At 37.0% G+C, this 14737-nt stretch overlaps 1 protein-coding gene across 2 annotated transcripts in view; it reads right to left on the bottom strand.

Annotated features, from left to right (window-relative positions):
- LOC139137357 (ATP-dependent translocase ABCB1-like) overlaps positions 1-14737 on the bottom strand; it is a 43082-nt gene that overhangs the window by 28008 nt on the left and 337 nt on the right. For both annotated transcript variants that reach the window (XM_070705406.1, XM_070705407.1), the window contains exons 2-5: positions 7177-7222; positions 5089-5421; positions 2063-2196; positions 63-234 (exon numbers count right to left, since the gene is read on the bottom strand). In XM_070705406.1, coding sequence (XP_070561507.1) covers positions 63-234; positions 2063-2196; positions 5089-5421; positions 7177-7222 — 685 coding nt within the window. The remainder of the gene's footprint in view (positions 1-62; positions 235-2062; positions 2197-5088; positions 5422-7176; positions 7223-14737) is intronic.

The following is a 14737-nucleotide window of genomic DNA, read 5'->3' as shown; positions in this document are numbered from 1 at the left end:
AGAGCGAAAACTTTTTGTTCTGAGACACGTACACAATTATGATTAGAATAATCTATACTTACTTTGCCCATTACAGCTGCTGCTATAGCCAGAAGTGGCGTCATTGACATCATCACCAGTGACAGTTTCCAACTCTTTGAGAACGCGATCGCAAAGCCGCAGAGAAAGGCCGATGTGAACTGAATCATCAGGCAAAACTTGTCGCCGATACCAGTACGCACCTGTTCCAAGTCACTGTGTGGAAAGAAGAATTGAATCAGAATATGTATGTGATATTAAGCGCGTCCGTGTCTCATCTATTAAACAGGAACTTCCCCTATAAAAATGTAAATGTATGCACATGTAAAAAAAGCCACGCTCATAATGATTAGGCGCGCCGTGTTTGGTCCCAGAATCCCATAATTTTGCCATGTTTCAGTTCATTGTCATTGAATCTTGCATATGATGTCTCTGAATATCTAGCAACTAAACCTGAGTTGAAAATAAACTGAAAAAAATGTTCTGTTTTTTTGTAGGAGCACACATATCTTTCAAAATGTGTTCCCTGTACGACCATTTGACCCCTCTTTGCATATGTCACGAAAGTGCCCATCATGATTATTCAAATTCATCATACAATCAAAGCAATGCTATGAGAATTCAAAAACTCCCAGCCAGTGTATGCAAATGGCAGTGTCATCAGTAATCCCCCTATTGTGCGCCCATGGACCTGTAACTTCCCATTTAAGTATGTTGGTTTGTGATTTTTTTTAAGTTGCTGTTTATAACAGATTTTGTTAAATTTACATTGCATTAAGGTGGTCTCCCCTAGACACTATTTGAGAGAACAAATCAAAGTGGCACTCCCACTTTGTAACATTTTTAAAACACATTTTTTTAATGCCAACGGTCGATATTGGACGTGGCGACTGCACGCAGATCGTGAGATATCGATAAAAACATGTCATTTGCCAAGCGTATTTTCACATCCTGAAGTTTTATGATCGTTTCTGATTATGACCCGAAATCCCCTGAAAGTTCGTTGTTGTGCTGATTGATGATATTCTAGGTAGTCAATAATAAGTTTGAATGACGTAATTAATTTACCTCCCTCTGCAAAGACTTTATATACGTATACAGCATTATGCCTTTACCTCAGGCAAGTTTTTTTTTAAATTCTCCTTAGTTTTTGTCTTTTTCATTATTCTCAATCAATTGTATTATATTTTTAACCAATACCACATAGATATCAGTTTTTTTACGTGTAAAATATTAGCCGCCTCTGATGACTACATTTTGTCGTCTGCCACAAAGTTACGTATGGTTCGATACATAGCGGCTGCCGCGTGATATGCGTCTATGCATACCACGTGGCGGCCCCTATGCATTAATCACACGTAACAGTGCTAGTCACCTATGCGAATTCTGGTGGAATCAGCAAATGTTTTTCGTTTTTTCGCCGAGTCAGTAAGACTCGGCTTTCTCCCACGGGCCATGACCGATTACCGACACGAGTGGTACTATGGCGTCAGCGTAGACTCGCTCTCCAAAGCTTAATCGACAATCTTCGGAAACTGAAATTAGGTGGGCCACCAGAATTCAAACTTTCACTATTGTGAGGACATGTTTTTATCAGTATCTCGCGATCCGCGCGCAGTCGCCATGTCAAATATCGACCGTTGGCATTAAAAAATGTGTTTTAAAAATGTTACAAAGTGGGAGTGCCACTTTAAATAACTTATTTTTTACTTCCTCTAAATCTCCAGCTTAAACATGAGTTAACAAAAGCAGCAGACCTGGAAAATATTGTAAAAAATTTTGAAAAAAATTGTCTATAAGGTCGATCACATGATGAAATTGACCAGTAGTACTGAAACATTTTGGCTACTATCGATAAAATCATGTATTTAGACCAACAAGATGATATTAGTGATAAAAATATTATAATACTGACAACAGAATGACATGTTCAACTGGTGACAATTGGATTTATTCCAGTTGAGTCACATATAAGCATTGCTTTATACACTTATTATGGTAATACAAAAGTCATACATTGGTACACATATACTGGTATACATACTCTGAAAGTCTTGTTGTCAGTTCTCCACTTTGGTGCTTGTCGAACCAGCCAATCTCTTGTCGTAGGATGGATTTGAAAAATGCTTTACGGAGCTTGTGTGTCTGTCTCTCACAGCTCATTGTCCACAGTGCTACCTGAAAAAGAACAAAGGAGAGTGACAACCCTTTGAGCGCTAAAGTCGATTTTTGACACCTTTAGAAAATATATTCCAGTCAATGTTTTTCAGATTTTTGTCAAAATTTTGATAACGAACTGTACCCAATGAAAGGTGATGTCCATTTGGTCCAAAATTATCAAAAAATTAAAGAAAAATTCATAACAAGCGACCTAGCGGCCGATATAGCTCCGCTGTGTTTATGTAGAGAATAACTATTTTTGACACATGTTGATGAAGAAGGAGGAAATCTTTGATAGCTCAATGCAGTGGCCAGAAAAAAGTGGCTAAAATAAGCTGCAAAAATACACAATTGAAGATTTCATCATACTTTGAATATATCACATCGGATCATCCCTAGGAACATGTCAACCAAAGCTATCTGATGAATAGTGTTTTGAGAATAAAATTTTCTGACCAAAAATGGCAACAATTGCCCCCCCAAAATAAAAATTGCAGATTTCATCATAATTTCAAAAGATCAAATTGAGTTCATCTATAGAAACCTGTATACCAAATTTCAAAGCTGTTAGACCAGTACTTTTGAGAAACACATATTTTGACCAAAAATGGGAAAAATTGCCACAAAATTCAAAATTGCAGATTTCATCATTATTTCAATAAATATCATGTAGTTCATCTATGGAAACCTGTATACCAAATTTCAAAGCTATCAGATGAGCAGTTGTTGAAATACACATTTTTTGACCTAAAATTGCAAAAATTGCCCCAAAAATACAAAATTACAGATTTCAGGAGAAATTAATAAATATATTACTTAGCTCATCTGTAGGAACCTGTATACCAAATTTCAAAGCTATCAGACCAGTACTTTTTGAGAAACACGTTTTTTGACCAAAAATAGCAAAAATTGCCCCAAAATTACAAAATCGCAGATTTCATCATAATTTCTACAAATATCATTAAGGTGATCTGTAGGAACCTGTATACTAAATTGCAAAGCTATCAGATGAGTACTTTTGGAAATACACATTTTTTGACCAAAAATGGCAAAAATTGCCCCAAAAATACAAAATTGCAGATTTCATCATAATTTCAATACATATCATTTAGTTCATGTGTAGGAACCTCTATACCAAATTTCAAAGCTATCAGATGAGTAGTTTTGGCAATACACATTTTTTGACCAAAAATGGCAAAAATTGCCCAAAAATACAAATTACAGATTTCATCAGAAATTCAATATATATTACTAAGTGCATCTATAGAAACCTGTATACCAAATTTCAAAACTATCAGACCAGTACTTTTTGAGAAATACATTTTTTGACCAAAAATGGCAAAAATTGCCTTAAAAATGCAAATTTGCATATTTCTTCACAATTTGAACAAATCTTAAATAGATCATCCCTAGGGACATATGTACCAAATTTCAAAGCTATCTGACCGGTAGTTTTGAAGAAGAAGATTTTTAAAGATTTTTTTACCAAAAATGACAAAAATTGCCTTAAAAATACAAATATGCAAATTTCACCACGATTTGAAGAAATCTGACTGAAGTCACCATAAGTAAACTGCATATTAAATTTCAAAGCAATCGGACAAGCGGTTTGAGAAAAGAAGATTTTTTTACCAAAAACACCAAAAAATGCCCCAAAAATACAAATATGCAAATTTCACCACGATTTGAACAAACTTAAGTGAGGTCACCCCAAGTGAACCGCATATAAAATTTCAAAGCAATTGGACTTGCGGTTTCAGAGGAGAAGGCAATTGTTGACGGACGACGACGACGACGACGACGACGGACGACGGACGACGGACGACGGACGACGACGACGGCAAATCAACCTATTTGATAAGCTCCGTGTCGCTGACAGCGGAGCTAAAAATTGGTAAAAATGTTGCACTCAAATTTTGGTGGGAACAATTACAGCACTCAAAGGGTTAATCTTATCCGGTTATGACATAACCAAATTTTTGGAGTTATTTTGCCCGTTTTTGATGTACCGGTAAAAGTAATTGTCCTAAAACTTAACACTCTGATGGTGAAAAAGAACTTGCAAAATATCAAAATATACAGTTTTTGCCACCTTAATGTGATATACATCCCAGTTTTTTCATTGACTTTGGTGAAGCAATATTTGTGTACAGAGCAATGGGGAGGGTTAACCGTTTCAGTATAATGGTTTGGCCAAAATCTATTGTTATCAATAGTGAGAATGGACCTGTTTACTGGGAATTGGGATGAACAGGTCAAAACAACATGATCACATTATCATGAAATTGCCATAAAAAGTCATTTTGGCTCCAGATAATTGTTCCCACTCAAAATAAGAACTTAATCCAACCTTCCCTATTGTTGCCATATCCTAGGGATAGAGGAACTAAAAATTGGCAAAACTATTATAATTTAGAACATCTTCCAAGTTCAACTTTGCTAGATTTGACCATCGGTCACACTTTTTTCTTCAGCAGGTACCATACTTGTTCAGTTTGGCAAAATTTCCGTTAGATCTGCATCATGCCACTTTTTGATTCCTTGTTGCTAGATTTAATGTAGAATTCACCTCTAGTACAGATATTCTGGCTTACACTCCTTTTCAGTACTTTTCTGATCTACCACTTGTGGAGGCTCATTTTAATGCATTTGGTGTAAAAACATATTTTTTTATTTTTCCCCATAGAGTTAACACAGGCATAGCAGCTATATGATTTAATTGCAAATTTTGGTACATTTGTGACTTGTACCAAATATTACACAGGGATCCCCTATTTTTATTCTTGATTTGGTAACAGTTTACGATTTTACTGAGGAAAGTTTGAGCAATAAATTCAAGTCTTTCACTTTCGATGCGCATTCTACTTTAAACTGAAAAATATCACATGATATAATTTTAGCGTCACCTACCTCAAAGTAGGCTGCTAAGAAAATAGCGCCACCAATGATGCAATAGTATATGGCATACTTAGTCATCTCGTCTTCCCATGCCTTGGTGCTGGGATATGCGAACGGATAGATCGGGATCGCGGCGCTTCCATTTGTGAAGTTCATCGGAGGCAAGGTGTTCATGGTCGGTAGTGGGGACGGCATCGTCATGTTTCCTGCTCCTGGACCTTCGATGAACAGATTGGTCATCTGTCCGAAGACAATCATCAGTACGGGCCATCCAGCGCCGTGCACCAGGGCAAAGAAACTGCCGACTTCCATCAGGAAGACATCCAGCCACGTTGAGTACCGAAACTTTCAATTCAAGAACAAGGAACAGCAACTTACAGAACTGTGATGCATTCAAACCATCTTATGTTCACAGAAATAATCACCGGGGCTGTACATGTACACAGCATATGTTAAAGGGACATAAGCTGTAACTTTTGGCAAGTTTTTCAGTATTCTGCTTCTGTATGTCAACTATCGTGTCTGACCCTAATCCGTTTGTCATGCTGAAATTTCAAGTATTCTTTTTGTCAGCACAGCTTGGATGTGTGTAGTGATCATTGTTTATAGTTTACAAATGAATTCTAGTCCGGACTTAAATACAATTTTTAACAATAGCAATGTAGATTATACTCATATAGGTTGTGTTTTTAGACTAAATACTTGGCATTAAATTACAGTTTAGGGATTCAATGCAGAAAGTGTAGGGAAACCACAAAACAAAAGTTCTGAAAAATAGCTAAAAGATACAGCTTATGGAGCTTTAATTGCATGTGCACATTGTTTACTGGTATACAGCATCACTCAGGATGTAAACATACACAAACTATAATGTGATGATGTAGGTAAAACAATTCTGATCAACATAAACTTCTTGCCATCCTGATTAGTGTTTCATTTTCTTTGGATGTAAAGAGTTGGAAAAGTGACCAAGTCACAATCATGTTTTTACTTAAAGGGGCAGTAGCTGTAACTTTTGATGATTTTTTTACCTTTTTTTGTTTTTTTTAACCCTTTGAGAGCTGTAATTTTTCCTACCAAAATTTTAGTGCAACATTTTACCAATTTTTATAAATTTTTCTGAAATTATTTGGATAATTTTTGACCAAATGTACATTACATTTTATCTGCTACAGTTTTTAATCAAAATTTTGGCAGACATATGAAAAAAAATTGACTGAGGTATATATTTATAAAGGCAACAAAAACTGACTTTGGCACTCAAAGGGTAAAATTATGTCAACTACATTTTTTTGTTCCACTACTCTAAGCATGTTGAGATAAATACATGTAGTATTCAACTTGTTACCTCAGCCCTTACATGTGTAGACTGCATTGTTATTGTTGACCAACGAATTCCGGTCCCGAAGAGAATTCATGGGTAATTTTACACAAATAGATGTCGTGTTTGCAAGCTAAATAGTGGGTCTTTCAGTGTGCTTTTGGTAACTAGAACAAGAGCTTGCAACTGGCATACAAAACAGCACTTGGTGAAAAAAATCATTAACCCTTTGAGAGCCAAAGTCAATTTTTGTCGCCTTTAAAACTATCCTCACTCAATTTTTTTCAAATTTTTGCCAAAATTTTGATAAAAAACTGTAGCCGATGAAATTCGATGTCCATTTGGTTCAAAATTATCAAATAAATTGCAGAAAAATTCATATAAATTGGTAAAATGTTGCACTAAAATTTTGGAGGGAAAAATTACAGCTGCACTCATAGGGTTAAAAGTTACAACTACCAGCCCTCTTTTCATATCTATTTTTAGGGTCTATGCTTTAATACGAAAAGAGAAAAGCACTTTATTTTTGGGATAAATATGAGTGAATGTAATTCACATATTATGTGTCACTGACATAGTAACAAGAAAGAGTTGTGTGAAAACTGGACGCATGCCGTGCTACAGAGCATTCACTTTGAAATGAGAAGCAAGGTAGAATGATAAAAAAACATGAACTGATTAAAAGAGAAATAATTACTACATGCATTCATTGGTGTTGAATTTGTAATGTATATAAATAGAAGGACTGTGGAAATCAAGGATTAATTTAAGTAACTCACCAACTGTCCGAGGGTGGCTGGTTGGGCTTTGACCTTGACTTCATCACTGCAGTGAAGAGGGAAATATTAACTGTTCTTAATATTCAAAAAATATGGTCAAATAAGTGAAAATGGTTGGTCATAATCTACCTACATAGATTACAGATCGAAACGCTGTAAATACAGAAATCAGGTATTTATTACTTGAGTTTCACCAAACATTCATGTTCTTATATTTGTTATAATATATATATATATATATATATATATATATATATATATATACACACACACACACTCACACTGACGCACATGTATGACACATACAGTAGTTTTCTTTGAGTCACAAGGCAAAAGCTTCTACACTGTGTATATATATATATATATATATATATATATATATATATATATATATATATATATATACTGAGAATCTAGGAACTTGTAGTTGTCACTCTACAGGCTGTTTCATGCGCTAAGCAATCATCAGGAGTGAAGGTTTGGCGGCAATAGAACTGTTTATATTGTGTTGCAGGTGGGCATGCATATTCAAATAAGCGGTTGTGGCCAATGGCAAGTCAGTTATTACAGAGGAGGAATTTGCTGCGGTGTCTGCATTTTGAGAGGAATTCAGCACGTTTGTTGAGGGTTGATTTGCTATCTGAATAAATTATATGGAGTTTTTCTGTTATGCAAAGGTTGCAGCGTTTGGTTTTATTTGAATAGGGGGAGCTCTGTCGATGATTGACCATTTGATGTCGTAGTTTATGTTGTTGCCTTTGAGCTTCCATATGAATTTTGAGAGCTCTGTGCTATTTCTGTGCTTGGGAGTTTTGAAAGTGTACACTTGTGATATGTGTATCTTTGTTTGAAGGTTGAGTCCGTGAGTCCAATGTAGTGTTTCTGATCGTTGCTTGTGGTGACAGTGGCTTTGTATATTACTGAAGAGGTGAGGCAGTTTCCTGAAAGTGGACAATCGTCTTTTTTGCGGCAGTTGCACCACTTCTCTTGCTCCCTGTCTTTATGTAGTATTTGGTTGTTGTGGGCTTTGATTATACTTCCCATGTTTCTGGAGCAACTGTAGCTTACTTTTACGTTGTTTTTATTGAAGAGCTTGTGTAGACGGTGGCCTTCTGGAAAGTGGGTCTTAATCAAGTTCAGGAATGTTCTGCCGATGTTGGTTTTCACTGCCTTGTTGAACGGGGGATTGTACCAAATGATTCGTCTGCTGCGTTTTCTTTTGTTTTCGTTGCTTGGTGACGGGGGCTCGTACTTCATTTTGTATGTGTATCCACTTTGTTTCAGCGCCTTTTCGAAGTTGGGGGCTGCTTTCTTGAATGTTGTTTCACAATCTGAGATGTTTGATATTCTGCTGTTGACTGAGGTAGGTATTTGTTCCAGGATTGGCTGGGGGTGGTTGGATTGTCTATCGACGTAGAGAAGCTGGTTGTTTGGTTTGCTGTATGGTTGGAAAGAAGCATTTTCCAGATTGAATGTTACGTCAAGGAAGTTAGTGGTCTTGATATTTGCTTGGATAGTTATGCAAGGCAATGTGAAAAACTGAAAAAGGAACTCACTTCCATTTTCCACGCATTTGATCTCCGCATAACTATCCAAGCAAATATCAAGACCAATAACTTCCTTGACGTAACATTCAATCTGGAAAATGCTTCTTTCCAACCATACAGCAAACCAAACAACCAGCTTCTCTACGTCGATAGACAATCCAACCACCCCCCCCGCCAATCCTGGAACAAATACCTACCTCAGTCAACAGCAGAATATCAAACATCTCAGATTGTGAAACAATTGACATTCAAGAAAGCAGCCCCCGACTTCGAAAAGGCGCTGAAACAAAGTGGATACACATACAAAATGAAGTACGAGCCCCCGTCACCAAGCAACGAAAACAAAAGAAAACGCAGCAGACGAATCATTTGGTACAATCCCCCGTTCAACAAGGCAGTGAAAACCAACATCGGCAGAACATTCCTGAACTTGATTAAGACCCACTTTCCAGAAGGCCACCGTCTACACAAGCTCTTCAATAAAAACAACGTAAAAGTAAGCTACAGTTGCTCCAGAAACATGGGAAGTATAATCAAAGACCACAACAACCAAATACTACATAAAGACAGGGAGCAAGAGAAGTGGTGCAACTGCCGCAAAAAAGACGATTGTCCACTTTCAGGAAACTGCCTCACCTCTTCAGTAATATACAAAGCCACTGTCACCACAAGCAACGATCAGAAACACTACATTGGACTCACGGACTCAACCTTCAAACAAAGATACACGTATCACAAGTACACTTTCAAAACTCCCAAGCACAGAAATAGCACAGAGCTCTCAAAATTCATATGGAAGCTCAAAGGCAACAACATAAACTACGACATCAAATGGTCAATCATCGACAGAGCTCCCCCCTATTCAAATAAAACCAAACGCTGCAACCTTTGCATAACATAAAAACTCCATATAATTTATTCAGATAGCAAATCAACCCTCAACAAACGTGCTGAATTCCTCTCAAAATGCAGACACCGCAGCAAATTCCTCCTCTGTAATAACTGACTTGCCATTGGCCACAACCGCTTATTTGAATATGCATGCCCACCTGCAACAAAACAGTTCTATTGCCGCCAAACCTTCACTCCTGATGATTGCTTAGCGCATGAAACAGCCTGTAGAGTGACAACTACAAGTTCCTAGATTCTCAGTATTACCGCCCTGCAGAAATGCATTGAGCACTATACTTTTACTTTGCCTGCATTGACAAGCAAACCATTTTCGTATATATATATATATATATATATATATATATATATATATATATATATATATATATATATATATATATATATATATACATATATATATATACATACACACACTGGTGCACATGTATGACACATACAGTAGTTTTCTTTGGGTCACAAAGCAAAAGCTTCTACACTGCAAGTGGCCTTCTCTGTATTTCAGACATATTATTTGTTGTTGGGGAAAAAATTTTCAGTTAGCCTAAAGCTACAGAAGCAGAAACACTAAGTTGGGTAGGTCAGCAAACAGAGTTCAGTGTGACATAGAGGTGACTCATACATGTTGCACCATTCAGCCTGTCAGAATTGATATGCAAATTGTGTAACCTTCCACCACATCACGGCCGAATGGTCACAGTAATATTTCCAAACATGGTCCGAGTTGTGCGAAAGGCATTAGTCACTGCCCTGTTTAAACATTGTGCTGACATACACAGCCTGACAGTCGCTTGACAGTGGTGCTATTCCACTGATAAGTTTGTGTGACCTTTCAACCCAAACTAATGGGGTGCATGAACTTTTTTTGGAAGGTTACAGAAACACAAAAATGACGTGATTGCATTTGCACTCTGGATGGTCAATGATTCACGAGTACATATAAAGTGGCCTTATGATTATGAAAAAATTGTTGTCTGTGCTCTTTGTAATATCTTTGTGCTGATAAGTGACAATTAATGCCCTTCACAGGAGTTACCACATTTGAATGGGTAATTGAACTGTATGAATTCCAGCAGTTCATAGGAGGTTCCAGGCAAGTATTTCTGAGGTAATAATATGGTATTAAACTGGCTCAGACACTTGCAAAACCATAAGTTTGCTTGTGTTGTATGATATTAAACATATCAAGTAAAATGACAATGGAGTAACCCAATTAAAGGTATACAGTCACCTGTAATCTAAATATGCCCATATATGGTCAAAGGGGCCTTCCTTGGTATTCAAAATGCCTATGTGAGGGCGCTGTTTTTAAAAAGCGGCCACCCACTTAAAATCTGTGATTGGTTAGATTTTCTCTTTCCATGGTAACTGTGGCAAAATTGGAACAGGTGACAGTATACCTTTAAGGTGCTATATTGTGCCATTTTTTAAAGATATTCTTAATTCATATTGTAACCTCACAATGGTTCCTGTAATCAAAACCGACAAGCAATCAGCACAAAGTCAACAAGGAATCTATAATTTCAGTTGATATAAAGCAAGGGATTTGATTTACACCTCTGTTTTTGTGACCAAATATACGCATGGAAGTGAAAATTTAGTAAAGCATTTAAAGCATGGCTTTAATGCTCTGCATGATAATTAACATGGCTGCCTCTAAGAATTATTTGAAATTAATATAACACACGTGTAGCAGTGTTTGTACTGTTCATGCTTTTTGTATGCCTTTTACGCACAACTTGAGAATTAAGGGTTAAACTGCCCATTTTAACTATTGGAGATAACTTCAGCATATCTTTACTGAGCTTACGGGCGGGAATCGAATATTTCAGTAGAAATAATCAGTAAAGTATGTGGTGTTTTTAATGATGTTGTTAACATCTGTGTCTCTCAGTTATACAAGCACTGTAAATCTCAGTGCCGACATGCATCATGTTTGTGGAGAGAAAATTTGTGGGAAAATGTTGTTCTGACTACATAGGATGAAGAATTGGATTGAAAACATCCAGTAAATGTGAACTTGACAATCAAAGTTGGTGATCATCTGGGACCAGGGCCAGCAATATACGTCAGGGCCAGCAAAATACGTATCTATACATTGAAACTGAGTAGGCCAACTCGGATTTTGAGTTGGCCCTAGACCCCCTTCCGATAGATCGGGACAAAAGTGGTCCAATGCTAAGCCAACACTGAGCGTTCAGATTGCTTGTGTAATACAGACATAAAGTTATGTCAGTGTAGCAGCGACACAACATTGTCTGAGTGAACTGGGTGTATGTTAAAAACAATGACACAATTCTGGGATCGACCATACAAGATATTGGGAAGGACTGAGGTCAAATGGGAGAGAACATGCAAATTTTTCTCTCCAAGTTTGGAAATATTGCTTTCAGAGTTGAAAATGTATAGCATAGTGACTGAGTTTCAAGACACATAAATACTGCTGTGAATAAACATCGAGAAGTGCTATTTTAAAAAAAATATTTTTTTACAATTTTTACGCAGTACTTTTTGAAAATCTTTTACCACCCCTCCTCAGATCAAATGGTTGAGCCCTCATTTCCCTTAACAACAGTGTCACCAGTTGGCTAATTTACATACTACTGTCATAATGTTCTACTTTTGTCTGCATGATTCAGAGGATTGGTTATCTCATTATCCACGTCACCGAGCAGATGCAGAAAACGCTCATACTTTTTATTCAAAACATGTCTTGAACAAGTGCTAGTTACCTTATTTGGCAAGGTCCTGAAAACAATAAAGTTTACCTTATTTGGTGTGATTATAGACCATTTTTCTTGAGGTCACGCAAACTCACTGTATTTACATTTGGCCAAAAGGCAACCACATTAGCTATTCACTGATTGGGGCAGAAAATTTTCCTAATTTTTTTTTTATCCATCAGTCTTTGGATTCCTTGGAATCTTTGGATTCTCACCATTCTGTGCCCCTCATTTATTAGAGCCCCAGTGCTGCTAACTTTCGATGGTTTTTTTTCATTATTTTTATTTTACAAATCAACAGCAACTTCTTATTCTACTCTCCAAAGAATGTTGAAACACCCACTATTTAGCGCTTGTCAACTTAGCGTCTATATGTGTAAAATGCATGAATATTGTTTACATTTGAATTCTAGTCCGGACCAGAAGTCAGTTTTCAACAATAATAATGCACTTTACAACCATAGGGGCTGAGTTGACAAGCTGGATACTGTGTATATCAACATTCTTTGGGGAGAAGAACAAGGAATTATGGTTCACATTCAAAATAAAAATGGTGAAATTATCATCAAAAGTTAGCAGCACTGGGGCTTTAATCAAATGTGCCACTTATATGTACAGTTTTTTGAAGTATGTGCGCTACTAACTTTAGAAAAAAAAATTGTAAAAAATCTTGAATAAGTCACAGATTACTGACTGTTATCTGATATAATCCCAACCAATAATACAGATGACCCCTTGTCAAACACAAGTTACTTATTAACCATACTGAACTAGTCATCCTCCTGAAGACGTAATTTGAATCATAATGTTAATCTTCAGTAGTCTTCAGTCATCATTCATGATTTTGATCAATGAGATAGACGTCTCGTGAATGGTACACTGTCCTCCTGTGCATAAATTATCATATAAAATATCATATAACAGCATTTATTAACCCTTTTCCTGCCAGATAGTATCACTTCCCCATCAGCCAAGTCAGTAAAAAGCGGTATTGAGCCAAAACATGACGTATTTTCACCCACTTGGCTTGGTCTGTCATAGCATCTTTAGTCCAAAAAAAATCAACTTTACAGTATCTATGTTTTCAACAGCCTTCAAATGTGCAGTATTATGTTAAAATACATCATATGGAATATGTTGTGTTTCATTAATTTTAACTATCTTGACCTGATGGTGAAATATGGACTTGGCAGGAAAAGGGTTAAGGATGTACCATCCTCAAAGTTTTAAACTTTTACTCTACATTTGATTTTGGTATTAGAGTTCTATAACAAAGGGTTCATTGAAAGTAAAGATCAACTGTGGACAACTGATGAAAATATGGTGACGTGTTTGCATCAGAGATTGTTAAACGTCACCTACTTTATTTGAAAATATTACGATAATTCATTGCACGCACAAACGACACGGTGACACATTTTGATCACAATCAATTAAAACCTATATCAAATATCACTCTATAGGTCACGTGTCACCGCAAAAATCCAAGTCACTGAAAATCCTACACACATAAAGAAATCCATGAAGTTTACAACATATAATATTGTCATGAGCTTATTATGACACAGTTTTTAGGATACCGCAGTTTGCCTGGGGGCTGATATTTGGGCATAAGTTGTCAGTCCAAACCACAGCCCCTGGAGGCAAAACCTCAAGCTACTGTACAGCAGCAAGGTCACTGGCAAACTTAAACTAATCGACTGGACCCTAATTGGTAATATCGCAGTGAGACATTTTTCTTCAACCGTGACCTAAAATCTGTTATCATGTTCACAGTTAAAAGGGGAGTGACTGCTAAGTTGCTTGCATAGTAAGATAGTTACCACAGGCGCTTTGATCGTCGCTTCGCGAAGCCCCGATGATACACATGTCTAAGTTTCACTTGTACAAGTGACGATCGAAGCGCCTGTGGTGCCGTAGTCACCATGTTTTGCCCCATGTTTTAGCGCCATTTACAGTGACAATGCCAAGGGGTGACAAGTTCAGATACGCATATGTATGAAAGTGCGGTTTGAACTGTGTTGACTGTATCACGTGTCCCTCTCTTTTCATCATTTGCTTGCGTGAATACGAAACTTCCTGGCGCCATTGAAGGAGACCATATTCGCCGCGTTTTAATATTATAGAAGCGTGACGTTTTTTTCAATCAACCAATCCTCGGTACGGTGTTACAATATTATCATTATGTGTAAGCATTGCACAATTTGATGCAATCATGTGCCACACAGCTGACATAACGTGCCAGCCAACTAGCTGTGAACGGCGAGAAATTTCAGATCTTCCGCACAAGTTGCCCACCTCATGGACGATGAGGCAGAAATTATCCTTCATGTGTATACTTCTCGGACCCATGGTCCTTAGTATTTCGGGTCAGCGGGTCCC

This window comes from Ptychodera flava, chromosome 7, assembly GCF_041260155.1.
Source record: "Ptychodera flava strain L36383 chromosome 7, AS_Pfla_20210202, whole genome shotgun sequence".
Classification (NCBI taxonomy): domain Eukaryota; kingdom Metazoa; phylum Hemichordata; class Enteropneusta; family Ptychoderidae; genus Ptychodera; species Ptychodera flava.
Note: the sequence above shows the minus strand (reverse complement) of the source record. Positions and strands in the feature narration are given on the sequence as shown.